This window comes from Aquila chrysaetos, chromosome 6 (assembly GCF_900496995.4).
Source record: "Aquila chrysaetos chrysaetos chromosome 6, bAquChr1.4, whole genome shotgun sequence".
Lineage (NCBI taxonomy): Eukaryota > Metazoa > Chordata > Aves > Accipitriformes > Accipitridae > Aquila > Aquila chrysaetos.
In genome coordinates, this window is record NC_044009.1 from 51,405,791 (window position 1) to 51,423,091 (window position 17,301).

A 17,301-nucleotide genomic window follows, 5' to 3' on the forward strand; every position below is an offset into this window, starting at 1 on the left:
TCGGCTGGCATGGCCACTGAAGGAAGTCATCCTGACAACCTGTGCTGCTCCCTTTCCTTGGGAACTTGCATTAGTAAAGCAGATTAAGGCTTGACTGGCAAAGCAGCTTGTATGCGTACTTCTGCTGGCAGGAGAGGAGCAGGAACACAGCGCTGGGAATAAAGGTCTCGGCCGCGGGCGGTGGGACAGCCTCTTTCAGCCCTGGTGTTGGCTGACGCCGAGCCGGTGAAGGAGTGAGCGGGAGACAGCCTGCCTGCCTCTGTGGGGATGGTGTTCGTCCCCTTACACTGTCGTCACACTGGAATCACAGCGAGCTTCAATGCTCAGAGCTTGTCACAAGCATGGCCTAACTGTTGTCCTCGGTACCTGTTTGCAGACAGGAGACTGGAGATTTAGAATTTGAGAGTTTTATCCAAGTGCTGTATGTTCATGTGGGGAAGAAACCAAGCAGAAATACTCTTTAGCAGGTGATCACCATGCCTTGACATTTTGGAGGTTCTACATCTAAGTGCATATTGAGGCCTGTCTGTGTTTAAAACTGGGAGGAAGACAGGTGGTGGTATGCTCAAAATCTTGTTAACGGGCAAGTGGACCTTATCTATAAAGCCACCAAGTACAAAAAAAAAAAAAAGAAAACCTGCAAGGCAGGTCAGGAAGAGCTCAGAGAGATCAAGCCTGGCAAGCCTCAGTCCTGAGGCCTTGCAAATTCAGTCCAAAGCTGGTGGCCTGTTACTGCCAATGGCAATGCCGTATCACAGGGCTACACCGTTACGGTGTTAAGCTGATCCATAAAATGGTGCATCACTGCTGCGTGCCATGCCAAGAGTCTCCATTTTGGGGCCAGGACATCTGGAGCCAAGCTGGAAGTTGGCCAAATTTCTTGTCAGGTTGAGGAATCCATTGGAGGACTTACTGCCCAAAGCATGTAACTCGGGCATGTGCTCTTCCTTCCTTGAGACCTCGGTGCCAGGAGGGTCTGAACTATTTTAGTTCCCGCTAAGGATTACTCCTCTTTAAGTCTGATCTTTACAGTAGCACCAAGCCAGAGGTCTCAACCCCTCTTTGCCAAAGTGAACTTTAAGAAACAGTGAACCACAAGTGCTTCAGTGGCCTTGTTAATAGGATGTAATAATTCCCAGAGAGTATCTTAATTTTATCCCCAAATTAGAAAATTTTAATTCGATTTTTGATGTTTTCATTATGTTCTTCACTATTTGCTATTTAAACATAAGCTTTTCTAGTTCAAAAGGATGTTAGCAAGAAGAGTCATCAGGATGGCTGCGGAAAGGCAATCTGAGCTTCTTCCAGGAAGCCACCTCAGAAGCCTAGTGTTCAGCTGGTTTTAGAAAGCTGCTGCTGCTTGTTTAACACCAAGTCATGAGCTTCCAATGACGTTTTGGAATTACTACCTGTGCTGTTCACTATATGTCTTGGGCTACTAAGTGTGACTTTTAAAAATGCAGTCTGTTTTGATCTGTTAGCTCCTTCTCAGATCTTTTGCTGTATTTTCTCCTAGCCGTCAGCTCTGGATATGGAGAGCTTTCTATTTTTCCTCCTTTATGTAGGACAGTACCTGACGTCCTAGGTAACAAGCTGTGGTACTCACGTCTCATTGCTATTCCCCTTGTCTTTAAAGCACGAAGCAAAGATCAAGTCCCTTACAGACTACATGCAAAATATGGAGCAGAAGAGAAGGCAGCTGGAAGAGTCACAGGACTCTCTCAATGAAGAACTTGCGAAGTTACGGGCTCAAGGTACAACACTGGGTCTTGTGGTCATTATTTCTTTTACCAACTATACCTTAGAATACTTCAGCCAATACTGAATTTTCTATGTACAGTAGTCCTACAACATTTTATTGTCCGCTTAGTATTTTGCAGTGAAGACATAAAATTGTGATGCAGAATATTTAACACATTGCACTTCCCTGTAGTACATTATGCTTCAGATAAAACCAGAATTATCCCTTTCAGCCTAGTCCATTCACAAAATACAGAGAAACTTAATTTTTCAAAAGAATCAAAAACTTTATGACAAGCTTCACCTTGTGCCTTAATGATGTGAGAAATAAAAAAAAAACCCGACAAATACTTTAGCCATAGAGCACCAATCAATCTTGCTATATCTGTATTCTGTAAAATTCTTGGATATATGTCTAATTTCAGTTGTCCCTCTGGCAAGTGCCCTGCCCCATTCAAAATAAAGCTGCTTCCCTTAAGGTCAAGTAAAAGGTGCGTCTTTCCTAGCTCCTATATAGGATCCAGCTGACTTCCTTTTAAGAATTGCTGGTTTTTCCCCTTCTGATTTAATGTGGAAAATGTGTATCAAAAGCAGTTCTTGTAGCATTGCTAAGCTCCTGGTTTATATAAAATTACAATGTGTAGCCTAAACTTTATTCCGCATTTCTGCACAAGGAATCTTCTCTGACTCTGGGAGCAGCAGGTGGTGACAAGACTTTTTTTTTTTTTTAACATTTCCTGCATTTTTAGAATAGAATTTTTATTCTATCTCCTGATCTTCCTACCCCCCTCATAAGAAATGACCTGTTTTTAGAGGCAGCATTTCCCAGCAGAAAGTAAAAGGAGACAAGGGTACGTTGGAAAGGTGCTGGGTGGGCTGAAAACAGAATGTGGCCTGTTAGTAAACGAAAAGGGGGTTTGGGAAGTGTGGTCACAGCTTGGGTACTGCAAACCATGGCTGTTTCTGCCCCTCCAAAGCTGTCTCCCCTGATCCTGTTGCCCCCTGCAAAATGAGGAACTGGGTTTTTGGTTTTGGTTTTTTTTTAAATGGCTGGACGTAGCACATCCTGGAACTGCACGGTTAATACTCAACTCTCTCCAACTTTAAACAGAAAAAATGCATGAAGTGAGTTTCAAGGATAAGGAGAAGGAGCATCTGACCCGGCTTCAGGACGCCGAGGAGATGAAGGTAGTATGGCGTGCTGCAATTTTAGAGGGCATATCTCAGTGAGATCGTTCGTTAAGCTGATAATTAGGGTGTAATTTTGTCTTCCTGTACACGTTGTATGCTTTTAGAAAACACTTCCAGCCTCTGTCAGAATTGCTGGCCTCTATTAGAAAACCTGTAATTGAGCAACCTTTGCAATGTGAAATTAGAGAACTTGCTAGTATTGAGGTTGTTGACCGGATGATGGAAAAAAGTAAGTTATAGTCTGAACATCTGAGGTGAGCGCGTCTTCTGAGACCAGTTTGTAAGCTGAGCCAACTTCAAAGAGTAGAGAGGTTCATTGGACTGTGTTTGCTGAACTGGAGATGCCTGGGTTCCTCAAATCACACAAACGGAGAGCCAAAATATAAGACCCAGTATATCGCGTCCATAGTTGAGAACAATTTTGTTATATATGACTGAAAAATGATATTGATTCTCCTCTAAGTTACTCTAATTTTTTGCTGATGGAACTCTGCTGAAAGTCAGTTTGCTGAGTAGTGAATCAGGCTACTGGGGTTAACATAATTAAGGTACTAAACATTTTATAAAAGAAGAGGCCGCTTTCCCAAATAATTTGGCGAGAATTCTGACTATTTCCTAGAAATAATAATGAAATCTAAACCTGTTTTCTGGTATTTTCTTCTTCCTTTGGAATGCGAAGAAGTGTTAGGCAATAACGTGTGAGTTACGTTTCTGATGGGGTTGTAGATTGCGGAAAAGGAAAAATACAATTTTACAAGTATAGTGATAGAGGTTTCTCAACGTCAGAACCTCTACTTCCATTATAAAAAGTTAAAGTTATTAAAACAGTTGTACAGTTATGCCTTACAGTTGGAAGAAAAATGCAAATCTTTTATTCGCAATCTAAAGAGATGCACTGAGTTTTTCTTACTATTGAGATATATCTAATCCTAGAATTTAAATAACAGGGCTGTGGATAAACAATTCTCAGGGAGGGGGAGGGTGTTTCGGGTTTTACTTCTGTCACAGGTGTAGCTGTACACATATTTCCCTGGTGAATAAACAGGTGAAATAATAGGGCTGGTAAAAACAGTGTCGTTCTTGATGCTTGATATGCTAAGGCCCTGGCTTTCACATGCGGTAGTTTTTGCAAGAAAATGAGTAGAAATTGGTGTACATCTGTTGCTAAAAACTGTCTGCGTTAAATGCTTGGATGAGTAGTTGCACAGTTTTGTAGTCATAGAAAGATACACCAGGCAGATTCCTGAATTAACGTGATTTGATAAGCTTCACTCAAATCCAGAAAGATAGGTTGATTTAGCTGGCACATAAGAAGGAAGCTTGGCTGTGTGTTACTTGATTTCTCTGGTTTTTGCACTCTGCAGAAGGCACTGGAGCAGCAGATGGAGAGTCACAGGGAAGCCCACCAGAAGCAGCTGTCCAGGCTGAGGGATGAAATTGAAGAGAAGCAGAAAATAATTGATGAAATCAGAGAGTATGTTCACTCACTCCATTACTTTCTCTGTTCTTGGCCTGTTCTGTGACGCTGTAGGGATGTTTGGGGGTTGGTTTTGTTAGTTTTAATTGATATCTATGTTTTTCGGTGTCTTAGAGAAAGTAGTGTCTGTACATGCAACAGCCAAACCTCTAATTATTTTGCAGGGTGGATTATAGTACCTAGTGCTTTATTGTGGAACTTTAACAAGTCCATAAAATTATAGAGAGGAAAAAGAAAAGTAATGTTACACCTGCAGGTCAGTAGGTAAGAGAAGCTTGGAGGAGAACAGATTTTAAAAGACAGAGGTTTTGAGGGCCTCTTATAGCAATTAGTCCTGCCACAGACTTTCTGAGAGTCTAGGGGACTCGAATGTATCCCATTTCATACACTTAATATTTCTTCCTGACACAGCAAGGTAACTCTGTTAGTCAGATACTTCAGCACTTGAAAAACAGAGTTCTTTGCTCCTGTACTCTTCTTTTTGTCAGTGTTCATAAAATCTAGGCAATCCTGATGTAGTGTTCATTCTTTCATCATATTTATTGTGTGACCAAAGACTAATAATGGAGGAATGAGAAGCATTGGGAAGTGGGACAGAAGGATTGCAAGAACAGTTTGTGTCCTTTTAGATAAAGGAAGCAAGCCACTGAATTTAATTCTCCAATATTTTTAAGTATTCTTTATGCTTAATTTCTTCAGAATTTTTCAGTAGCAAGTTACAGCTTTATTTTCTGTGTCTAACCCCATTTTGTTTATGGAGATTTACCCACCCTTGTTTATGGGATTCAGGACTAAGCTGTACTGACTTTTTCTTTCTCATTCTAGTATGAATCAGAAGCTGCAACTGGAACAAGAGAAACTGAGTGCTGATTATGATAAATTAAAAATTGAGGACCAGGAAAGAGAAATGAAACTGGAAAAGCTCATGTAAGTCAACAGTTTTCTCACCTGGTGTCCTTAAATATAGTGTCTCTTAATGCATCCACAGGAAATGTGCTAGCGAGAGGCATTTGTGTTGAAATATTCACACTGAAAATATCATTTCAGTAACAAAGCCAACATGCAGTACTAGTAAATGATTACCAATTACTCCATATTTTTTTATCATAGGCTTTTCAGTTGTGGGTTTGATACTTGCCAAAAAAGATTTTTTTAGAGCTCTGATTTTATGAAATATCATGGCAAGTGTTAAATCCCTCATTCCTTAATGCACAGCAAAAACAAACAAGAAAGATGTTGGGGACTTGGGGTGGGTTTTTTGTTTGGGGGGGGGGGTTTGTTGGGTTTTGGGTTTTTGGGGTTTGTTTTTTAAGTAATAAATCAGATGTCTGAGTAAAAGCCTTTCCTGGAAATCTGAGAGAAAAATTTCATGTGTGGACACAAAAAATGGAGATGGTGGCTTAGTATTCCATGTGAGAAAGCTGCATATTTGGAACACTCGAAAGCGTAATTACAGATGCAAAGAAATGTACAATTTGCTCACATCTGCAGATGTTCTACTCAAACTGAATGTTGATTGATTCTCTTGGTTTGACTTCAATATTTTTGATTTTTGTTTAATGTTGTGATCTTTCTAGACTGCTTAATGATAAAAGGGAACAAGCAAGAGAAGATCTTAAGGGGCTGGAGGAAACAGTGGTATGTCTTAATTACATTTTATTGAGCTTTTTTCCCCTAGGTCTTCATCACTGATGTGTTACCAAACACTTGTATCTGGGCCCAAGGAAATGACCAATTTATATCATAATAGGCTAAATTTGTGCATTTCGCCAAATCATGAAATTGAATTTTAAAATTTAAGGTTAAATACAATTATTGTTGCCTCCTGTGAATAAGCTACCCCGATAAATCTACCGGTACTCTTTGTTTTGCTGTCCTTGTTCCTTCAAATCACCTGAAATAACCAGCGTACTGAACAGTGCAGCTACAATTAGGTGATACGTACCTGCCTCTAACTTGACCAGTGTAGCAGCTTACAGAGACATATGATATTGTGCATGCAATGTTGAAAATGCAGTCTGTGATGGATGATGTCAGTCGTGAAGCTGTTGCTGCACAGTTTTGTTGGAAGCTACATTTTTATCTGTCTGTAAAAATATGCAAGCTTTCTCAAAGATCTCAGAAGCTGGTCAAAACCATAGCTGGTTTAGGAGCACCATACAGTGATTTTTGCTAGTGTTAACATGGTTATTAACTCAAACCCAGCATTTTCTCCTCTGTGTGATGCTTTAAAAATTAAGCTTATAGTGGCCTCTGGATCCGTTGGAGTTCACTACATATACAAATCCAAAGCTGAACTATTCAGGTCCTTTCAGCTTTGGCTCCTGAGGGCTCCCCCAGACATAAGCCTTGTTAAAATAAACTCCTGCAAGGGAGAGATGTAACCAACATTTCTGATATGAACTGTACTCGTCAGATACTTATAGAGCTTGCATGTAGACTTGATTTGCCCTGTATGCCAAATGAGTAAGGCAGCTGGAAATCGGAGTTAGGCAGTACCATACAGTCAGCTTGCAGAAACCCAGATGGTATTTTTTTAAATTTTTGAATAAGCAACTTCGAACTACCTTACATAAAATTTTGTTCAGAGTTTTGTTAGAGTTTTAATAATTACTGCAGCAGGAATTAAAAATCAAGCGTAGTGAATTACAGGAAAACATGAGCCATCAAAGGCCAAATGGTTGCTCATCCCTGCCCATTGGTATGGGGAGACATCAGGCTCCGTGGGCATTGCGTGTTGTTTGGATGATGACTTTGAGAAGGAAGGGATGAAGAACAGTCTTGGTGGGACCACAGCGGCTGCCTTTGCTTTGGCTCGTTCTCCTTCCCAGTGCTGGGCTGGTGAGGAAGCAGAAGAAGGGGTCCCGTGGGAGGGGGTGAGAGGGTGGAGGCAGCACCCAGAACAGAACGGGAGCTCCCGGGGAGGTGTCTGCTCTGCACCCATGTTTGACGTAGCGTGGCACCCGGTGCCTCTTCTGGATACCCCATCACGCATACATAAATAAGCTGTGCTTGTAATGTATGGTTTCTAGTAGTCTGTGAAGGAAGTTTTTCCTCTTTGGTTTCCAGTCGGTTTCGCCTTTTTCTTTTGAGAGATAAAGATAAAAAATTCAAGCTCAAAAGCTTGTAGTTGTGGTGGAGCTTATTGAGCAATTCATTTAAATTCCAGTATGTGAGTGGATAAGCAGAAAATGGAAAAGCTAAGATTGCTCTTTTCAACTTTGGAAAGACAGTTCTCTTCAGTATGGCTTTGGTGCGGTATGGGGTTGGGGTAAGCTGCCTATCCACGTAGTTTCCTTTCCTGCAAATGGATTAGTGCTTCCGTCCTTCTGAGAGTAGGTGCAGGGTTGCCGCTTCTTGTGTCACACCTCCAGTCTGGAGTAAGGTGACTATTTTGCTGAGCCTGAGAAGTTGATGCATGTAAAAAAAGCTGGGAAAGCCTGGATTTTTGCCAAAACTTAAAAAGCACTTAAACATCTTAAGTGCCTGTGAGTAAGCATTCAGAGCGGGACCGATGCGTTTGCCAGAGAGTGAATCCAGAGCTCTTTCACATCACTGGATGTCTGTAACCGTGGCCAACTCGTGCGACTTCAGCTTTCTGCTGTTTTTTCCCCACCCCCTAAGACAGAGTCAACTTATTTTCAGAAGTAGCTTTGGTGTGGTGAACACCTTGGGAGGTGCAAGAGCTCTTCCGTGGGGAACACCATGGGCACTGCCTTTCTGTGAGCTGCCTATACCTACGGGCAGGTACATCTCTATAAGTAAATCACAATGAAGTCATATTATCGACTCAAATCTGAAGAGAATTTTTACACTGGAGTATCTACTATCTCTTACTGGTTTGTGCCTTTTTTTTTTTTTTTTTTTTTTTTTAATTATTTTGATTCCAGGCAAGAGAACTTCAGACTCTTCACAACCTACGCAAACTGTTTGTCCAAGATCTCACCACCCGCGTTAAAAAAGTAAGACTATACTCTTTTAAACCAAAGTCTCTTTTTTGCAGTATTCTTGTGATTTGCTGGAAGCTTTTAGTGCATGTTGTTACAAAATGGGATATTGTCTTTCAGTAACAGTGAGTAATAAGATTAAAACTGTTCTGATGTTCATTAGCTTTTATTTGGTCCTAATATGTTAAGGGCAAATCTTGGTGGTTAACCAAAATGAACCAATCCAATTCAGTTCAGTTACAAAATTAATTCTCAAAGACGGTATTAATGGGTGCCAGAAATGGTTCAATATAACTTCCACTAACTTATGCTACACTGAATGCTGCGGCCCTTTCTTTTTATGGACTTGTGACTAGTCAGCCTTTTTCTGGCAAAATTATTATTTGGCAGAAATTAATGTACTTTTAACTGTTGAAGAAGAGTCAGAAGTTGCATAATTTGCAACACTTTTTAGTCCTTTAGAGTAGTTTTGAGGAAGAGTTTTTATACTCTTTTTTTTTTTTTTTCTTTTAAGGTTGAAAACCTATATTGCATAAAAATGTCTCCCAGGAGTGGAAATAAGAGGGAAAGGGGGTTTTCCCCACTAAAATCTATGATCTTCATATTCAGAATCCCCCTATAATTGTTAAATAAGAATAGTTTATTTTTTGTGTAGCGGGGAATGTGCCTCTTAAATATCAAATGAATAGGTAAAATAAATTCTCTTTGATTTGGGGCTCTGGAAGACTTTTCTGCCTTTGGGAAGCTTAAATTCACAAAAGACCTGAGCTTCCTCTTGAGGTTCTGCCTGGCTTTGCTGAACTCTGCAACTCTCTGTGCAGAGCGTTGAACTTGACAGTGACGACGGAGGTGGAAGTGCTGCACAGAAGCAGAAAATTTCCTTTCTTGAGAACAACCTGGAACAGCTTACAAAGGTTCACAAACAGGTAGGGTCTCTGCTTCCTTCCTTCCTTCTCCCCTTCCTTTTCTCCTTCTCCCCTTCCTTTTCTCCTTCTCCCCTTCCTTTTCTCCTTCTCCCCTTCCTTTTCTCCTTCTCCCCTTCCTTTTCTCCTTCTCCCCTTCCTTTTCTCCTTCTCCCCTTCCTTTTCTCCTTCTCCCCTTCCTTCTCTCCTCTCCTTCTAAAAAAACCAATATACTTTTTTATATTTAAAAGGATAATTTCTGAAGGTAACATGTACTGTCTGAGGAAATAGTACCTATAGTTCTCAACTAAAATTCTTGGCATTGGGAGTTGGTGTTAGAGCTGCTTTTCCCACTACCCGTACTTCTCATGAATGTGTTAAATAAACAATTATTTTTTCTGTGAAAATAGACTCTAGCAGTTTTGGCAGGACTAATTGTCACTGTATTGGTGGAACACATTATTGCCTTGTGTGCTGATAGCTGGTTTCTAGATGGATTGTGTATCCCCCAGTTTTGACTCCTGGCCTAAAGCTGCTTCGTGGCACCCTCGGAGGTGACTTGAGTGCAGACAACCAGCAGAATATGAAAGCAAAGAAATAGAGGTTTTCTGTGCAGCTTAAGGGCTGGTGCCTCCTCGGGATGCTGAGGTTGGTTATTTCTGGGCATGTCCATCTCTGTCTCCTCCCTCTTTCATGGAGCTGCCCTTTCCTTTGGAATTCTGCTGTACAGAGAGACAAGGGCTACGGAGAGCCCTTCACCCTAGGTACCCACTGTGCAAATGGCGGGTGGAGGGGATGTGTAGTAGGCAAGTGTTTTGGGTATACGTCAAGGAAAGAACTTTACCTTCTGCTTACAGGGAGTGTGTATATAGCAGCGGTGTGCCTATATATCTAGGTAGCACCTCATTAGACAAAACTGGATTATTTCTGCCAATAAGCAAGCTTCCACCCTCTTGTTAGATGTCAGTATTTTTGAACTACCTCCCACTGCAAGTGCAAAATAGTAAAGATGCTTTTGATTTCATTTTTGAACAGTGACATAACATTCCCCAGTGCAGTTTTCTGAAACTGTTACTAGTGAGACACAGCACTGTCCGAGATTGGCTTTATTTATTCCTGTGGAAGTGCCAAAAAAGCAAGCAGTGCAGGATCGTGACAAGTGTCCGCTAAGGTTCAGTATTTTGAGATTCCCAGGGAACAGATGGTTTAAAGACCTAGTTTCTAAATGCGGAAATGGGGACATGTTAGGAGTGTTTTTCCTTTTACTGATTTGCCTGTTTTGCACTCAGTTCACGCATCTGCTGGGTTTTCAGATACGGATTTTTATAGCTCTCATTAGCGTATATTTACTCAAAACCAAGTAGAAGTCCATGTCTCATAAGAAACTTAGAGGGAAAAATGACACTGGACTTGACCTGAATGTGGTATCATCCGGCTCTTATTTCATATCGTAACTATCTCGTAGAACAAGGGTTCAACACTTGCAGAAAAAGCGCATTGTGACAATTTTTTTTTTTTAGCTTTGTTTGTGTTTTTCTTCTGGCACTAAGCCTGGACTAGCAGGTGTAAAACATTTTGATTGTCAAACAACGTGTGAATGTTAGTACATGCTGTTGCTTTACTGTATTATTAATGTGGTAGTTAAACCACTTTTTTTCCCTTCCCTCCAGAAAAGGGAGAGTCACTCCTTTGGAACAGTTTTGTGTTGACTTCTAGTACTGGTATAATCTGTTCAGTAGAATTTGTACTGGATTTTCTAACTGTTTGCATCAGTTTTTTATTTATCAAAAAATCAATCCTCTCTTGGCTGTTGTTGCATGTAAAGTTAGATGTTACTCTGATAATTGATAGACCTTGCTCAGGTTCATATTTAACTGAGGAAGTGCATGAATTCAAAATTGCATATAATCATCACATTTATAGCTACAGGCCTTAAGTGACGTCTTAGCAATGTTTGATGGATTAAAGTTTCCAATTTTCCCATATGCTTGAGTAGGGAACAAGTAGGTAAGCATGCCATAACCATTGGAGACGATGAATTTTTGATGATACCCAGTGTTGTCCATAAGCCATAGTTAAGCATTGCAGTTTTGAAATAATGAGGTGATCAAGTATTTGCAAAATGCCGAACATTTCTGCGTTCTGAAGAAATGCACAGTTTCTGCCACAGCTGCTCTAAAGTCTAGAAAAGCAAGTATGGTAGTAGAGTGCCCTGCCGTATCAGGCTTTGTCCTGGAGCCCTCGCCCTTCAGGATAAGATCTATGAGATTTTGTTGAATAGAATAAACTTTCTCATAGGATATTTTTTAAATTTCTTTTCTCGCAGTTGGTACGTGATAATGCAGATCTTCGTTGTGAGCTTCCTAAGCTGGAAAAACGACTTAGAGCTACGGCAGAGAGAGTTAAGGCCCTGGAGAGCGCACTGAAGGAGGCCAAGGAGAACGCCATGCGAGATCGCAAACGGTACCAGCAGGAGGTAGATCGCATTAAGGAGGCTGTGAGAGCCAAAAACATGGCACGGAGAGCACACTCTGCTCAAATTGGTAAGGACATGGAGCTAAAGGGTTAGTGGTTGCTCACGTACTTCATGGTTGGTCTGTTTGCTCATGTTTAAATAGAGAGAGCTTTGAAAGCAGCAGTCCAGGGCAAACCACAGGGTCTGCTTCTCCTCTGCTGCACAGGAATCTTCAAAGACTTCACTTTTTAATAGAATCTGCCCCACCTAAAGTTTAAAGTGCCTCTGCTATTTAACTCAGTAAATAAATGGCATAATGGGTCTTGTGTGCCCTTCTAGTGACCTGAAAACTTGTCTCTTTAAATCAATCTCTCACTTTCTTCCTCCCCCACATACTCTCCTTCTGCGCTTGCTTTCTTTCCTTGCCTGTCTGGACCTTGTCCCTTCCTCTCTTTTCCCCTGATTACTCCTCCTTGTGATTTAATTTGGACTGTGTAGAATCAAAAATCTTCCTATGTAATTCAAATGCTTGATATATCTTGTGGTGTAATCTGAATGTGTGCATACAATCAAATGGTGTTTAAAATGGGGCAATTTTTTGAATGATTTGTTGTAATTGATAAAGTAGAAGGATAATGTTTTGGATGGTGATGCTAATACTGGTGTCTTAAAACCTGAGAGAGAATTAGGCAGCACGCAATATTTCCTGCTGTATGCTACCTCTTGTAGAAAGCCATCAACAGCTTTGTCTCAGCATCTTCTGGAATTATTTAAATAGTCAAATTGGACATAGGAAGTACATCACTGACCACCAAGTGGGTCATGACTTCCCTCTGTTGTATAGACAGTCCATAACCTTTGCAGAGATGAGGGGCATGCATGGGATGGTTCAACGGCTCTGTCACAAGCAGAAAATGGGTGTATTTGTTGTTGGCCGAGGTAAAGGAATGCTATGTTCCGCAGAGCTAGGTTACAGACTGCTCTGCCAAGCACGGCTCCTTGTTTGGAAACAATGGGGTTGGTACTAGAGGAGAGGGTGAGGTAGAAAACGTTGTGAAAGCTAAATGTCATCTTTGGTTTCCTACTTTTACTCTGCAGCCAAGCCCATCCGCCCTGGTCATTACCCAGCGTCTTCTCCGACAGCTGTCCATGCTATCCGAGGGGGAGGGATGTCAAACTCCAGCTACTATCACAACACCAAATAGACGAGAAGTAAGACCAAAGTAACTTACTCATCTGTTCTTTCACCGATCGCCCAGTTTTCTTACATTTCAGACTTGCTTTTAGAAGACCCACAGTCTTTTTGTCCTAGTTTTAGTAGGAGTTGTTTGCTAATAATTTAACTGTGAAAATTAGTAATTTAAGTGAGGAGTGCCTTGTTAGAATGCTTTGCAAGCTGCTGATGAGAGTTTTTATTTTAATGACTTATCACTTAAAACTCTTTGAATAAACTAAAATGCTCTGGTAAAGCTGTACTGAAATTCACACCAAGAGGTGTGAAACTCATGTAGTAAAAATAGAGTTCCAAAGGTTCCTTCTGCCAGTGTAATTTTCTGCTTTCTGTAACATGAATATCTTTCCATGTTGTGATATTCCAGCCTGGGACAGGGGTAGAGCAGCGATAAGTGGCAGCAGCACAGAGCTTTCCAAATTTGAGTGTCACAATTTGGCGAACTTCACTTTTGTTTCTTTTGCTTTGTACTCTTTTTCAGCTCTCTTCAGAAAAAAAAGTAAATATTTTACTTTAATTGCAAGGGCTTGAGGGTTTCTCCTAAGCAAAAATGTCATCCTGGGAAGATGAGCAGCATATTCCCATGAGACTGCTTCATGTACCCTACCTTCCCATTTATTTCTTTAGATGCTCATTATTTCTGAGATGTTTTACATGTGCTATTATTTTAGGTGATAACTTTATTTTACAGGCATACTAAGAGTTGGACAGTAGGGAGTGGCTGTGAAAAGCAGCCAGTGGACTGCCAAGTTGTCCCTCTGAGTTTGGGTTTTTTCCCCTTCTTGAGGATTAATTGTCTTATGACTCTCTTCTGATAGTATGTGGTTTCCTTTAGGCACTCAGCATTCTTGGGTGTTTTTTTCTTTTTCTTTTTTTTGGAGAATGTTTCAAGTCATGCATGCATGCAAACCATCCATCACGTCGCACTCAAGCTGTTATTGTGTTGTGCGGATTGTTTCTGTTCATTGTGTTTTCCATGAGCCCTGTAGCTGCAAGCAACATATTTTCGCTGTGGATGAATTAGGGCAAGTCTTTGCTGAGTGTTTTTGTGCATTAGTTCATTCTGAACTGAAATTGGCTTTTCCATCTCACAAGCGAGATGGCCTCTGTCTATCTACTTCATTGCATTCCCACCTCTGTGAAAGAGCAAAGGGGAAAGAGTATGATACAGAGGCATGTAAAAAATTTCTAAACATATATCATAGCAGTTTCTCTGTGGGGAAAAAAAGCTGCTACCTGCCTGAACTGGGTGGGCTTTTAATATACCAGCTGCTATGAAATTAAGTGTCAAACTCAAACAGGCCACACATTAGGTATAGGCACATGTCAAGTGGACAACTGCAGATTAATAGAAGTTATTAACAAAATAAATACACTTAAAACTAGATGTGTGTATAACAAGGTAGGACTTTGGAAGTCAATAAAAAGCAATCAGAAAGGCATGGAATACCTCTCAAATGTTTTAGATGCTGAGTTTTAGATTTGAGGGCAGTGGAGAATGAGCAGAGTCAGGCCACACTTGGAACATGTTGCAGAGGAGCTCATGGGCAATGCGGGTAGAGAAAAAGAAGATGGAAGATCTTAGAAGAAAGTGGGTAAACTTACAGGTTTATGGCTTCTGAAAAAATTAGAAAAATTTCTGAAAACCAAATGGAAGCCCTAGAAGTCAGAATGAAGCCATTTAAAAAGTATGTATGTGTGTTTTTTTCTTAATTGACAGTAGTGCTCCTTTATGCCTTTTATTGGTCTACTTTCTTTCCTGCTCGAGATTCAGCCTAATGCCCGGCTATATTAGGTATTGCATATTATGTGTAAGGCAACAATTTGAAATGTTGTGGGCGTTGGACTCAATGATCCTTCTGGGTCCCTTCCAAGTTGAGATATTCTATGATTCTATTCTATGATTACTACTTCAGAGAACCATATTTTAGGCTTTACAATTGGTTTTTAAACTGAGTCAAGTTCTAGATTTTTTGCACACATCTAGAAAGATGTCTTGAAGACGTAGTAAACTAAGGCCGGTTTAAAGAAGGTCAGTTCTCATCAGTTTTGGTCCTTCAGTTGAGATGATTATTGGCAAATTGCAACTATTTGGCTGCCAAAGGATTTTTGGAGTATCAGAGTAATCTGAATTCTGAGCTTGTTGGATGAAAGCCCAGGGGCCTGAGTAAGAGATGTTAGTAAAGGTCCTACTTGTGCAGAGAAAATTTAATACAGATTATTTCCATAATATCGTTGAGACATTTCTATGCTCTGTAGAACTACACCATGCTTTTGAATGGCATGGTTCTACACAGCTAGAATTAGAACAGAACTTTCTTTTATATTCATTTAACAGCAGTGAAATAAAGGTGGGGTTTCTATATAAATGTTTGCTGTCAAGTAACATACCCTATCTCTGGCATGAAAATTTTATACCAAGATGAGGGGTAATTTATCTTATGTTCATTCATCATTCACAGTAAAGATGATAGATGCTTATTGCTGTTAGACTGGTCAGTGATGATGATTTAGTAACCCAGCAGCCGACCCCTCAGTAACAGCCAGTATTGCTTTTGCTGTCCTCACAAAGGTCGTTGCTAAAATTTCTTCTGCAGAGCTGGGCAAGCCTGTGAGACTAAGCAGGACAAAGTTCGGACTTTGCCCTGTTTGGGCCACATGCATGATGTAAGGAGATGATTTCTGCCCCAGAAAGCATAGCATTTGATGAATAACAGTAGCAGATGGAAGAGAAAGAAATGCGGGCGTTAATAAAGTGTGGTCCTGAAATTGCAAATCACCGGTAGCTGGCTTAAACAGGAGACTCAGGAGGCCAAAGAGTGTCTGCAAATCTCTAAAAGATAATTCCTCGTTCTGTCTACGTTGCAGATGTTTTTGAAAAGACAAGTGCAATGAATTTGTTACCTGGAGCATACCTCAAACCTAGATTTCGGAAAGGATCAGAAAGGGATTCACATTGGTGCAGCTAACAGGATAATTGCTGCAGTAGGAGTCCTGTTTGGGTTGCAGTGCGTTTCTGTAAGAAGGTGGTGCTGGAATTGCTGCAACCGTATGGCTAAATTTATGCCAGGGTTTCATGGAGACAGCCTTGGGGATTTCTAAATGTTTATTTCTGTAGCACAGTTTTGAGTTGGTTCTTACATTTTAATCTTTTCTGGTTTAATACAAGTGGTTGAAATGTATTCTTCAGTGTAAATCTTACAGAGTTTTTTAATTTTGTGGGGAGAAGTATTTTGACAAAACCTTAAAGAGCAGTACTCCCCACGCATGAATAGCTGCAAATCACGTCATGTGGATGGTTGCATATTAGTATCTCTGCTGGTCAGCTACAGAGCTTAGTTGTTTATTGTCATATTTAAAGTTCTTTACGGGAATACTTTCTAAATGTAACTAAACACAGTGCAGGTTTCAAAAAATGTTAATATTAAAGTTTTTCAAATAATACCAGGAATTAAAAAACCCCAAACCTACGGTATGTATTTTGCTTTAGATAGGAACAAAAAAACCCAAAACCCAAATTGTTTTGACTCTTTCTCATGCCGCCCCACAAAGTTTAGGCCAAAAAACTGCACAAAATTATCAAAGTCACTATGCAGTCTGGTTTCATATGTTTTTTTTTCTAAATTGTTAAAGAAAACCTGTAATAATAATGAGTTTTAGAAATGGAAATAAGCATAAAGGCAGTGTCTGAGCAAACTTGAATGTCCCTTGGAGCATGCTAGTTAGTAACTGCCAGATTGAAGTGAATAATGGGAAAAATGCATTAAGTGGTAGAAATTTATGTTGACTTGCTTTTCATGCCTAAAATATGTGGCCAGACCAATGTTAGTACAAATCAGCTCACTTTGAAGTTCTGTCTTTAAATTCATGAGACGGACCTGCTCAGAAGCCCCCCACACACTCCTGTTACTGGGGTTGTTCACGGAGAGGTGAGCCACGGTGGTGCTGCTCTTCTGCAGCTCATGAGTTAAGAAGGACTTTCTCCAGATGGACCAGAGATCATCTCTGAGTCTGCTTTAATTACCTCTTGGACCTAACCTGGCCCTGCACACAGGGAACAGAGGGGCACTAGCTGAGCTCAGGGGCAGCTAAGGTTGGGGCTCAGGGAAAGCATGGATGATAAGATTCAAGACTTGCGAGGCTTTGTTGGAGGGCACTTCAGGTGCTGTATGCAAACTTTGAGGTTTGCTGTCACCGTTTTTCCAACACCTTTCTCAGTGACTGAGCTGCAGGCTGGAGGATGCTCTCCCAGTATCGACAGACCTGTGGGCAAGCTGGCACGCCGGGGCTGCTCAGGACCTGCCTGGAAACCTTGGGCAGAGTGAGCAGTAGCAGACGTATTTCAAATCTGAAGGAAG

General features: G+C 40.7%; 1 protein-coding gene across 3 annotated transcripts in view; it reads left to right on the plus strand.

Moving 5' to 3' along the window:
- KIF5C (kinesin family member 5C) overlaps positions 1-17,301 on the plus strand; it is a 90,693-nt gene that overhangs the window by 68,108 nt on the left and 5,284 nt on the right. For 2 of the 3 annotated variants that reach the window (XM_030018424.2, XM_030018426.2), the window contains 9 exons: positions 1,637-1,754; positions 2,852-2,928; positions 4,296-4,405; positions 5,234-5,335; positions 5,986-6,046; positions 8,299-8,370; positions 9,177-9,281; positions 11,584-11,800; positions 12,811-12,924. In XM_030018424.2, coding sequence (XP_029874284.1) covers positions 1,637-1,754; positions 2,852-2,928; positions 4,296-4,405; positions 5,234-5,335; positions 5,986-6,046; positions 8,299-8,370; positions 9,177-9,281; positions 11,584-11,800; positions 12,811-12,917 — 969 coding nt within the window. In that variant the 3' untranslated portion in view covers positions 12,918-12,924. Of the gene's footprint in view, positions 1-1,636; positions 1,755-2,851; positions 2,929-4,295; positions 4,406-5,233; positions 5,336-5,985; positions 6,047-8,298; positions 8,371-9,176; positions 9,282-11,583; positions 11,801-12,810; positions 12,936-17,301 lie in introns of all 3 variants that reach the window. The other variant, XM_030018425.2, reaches the window with a different exon arrangement.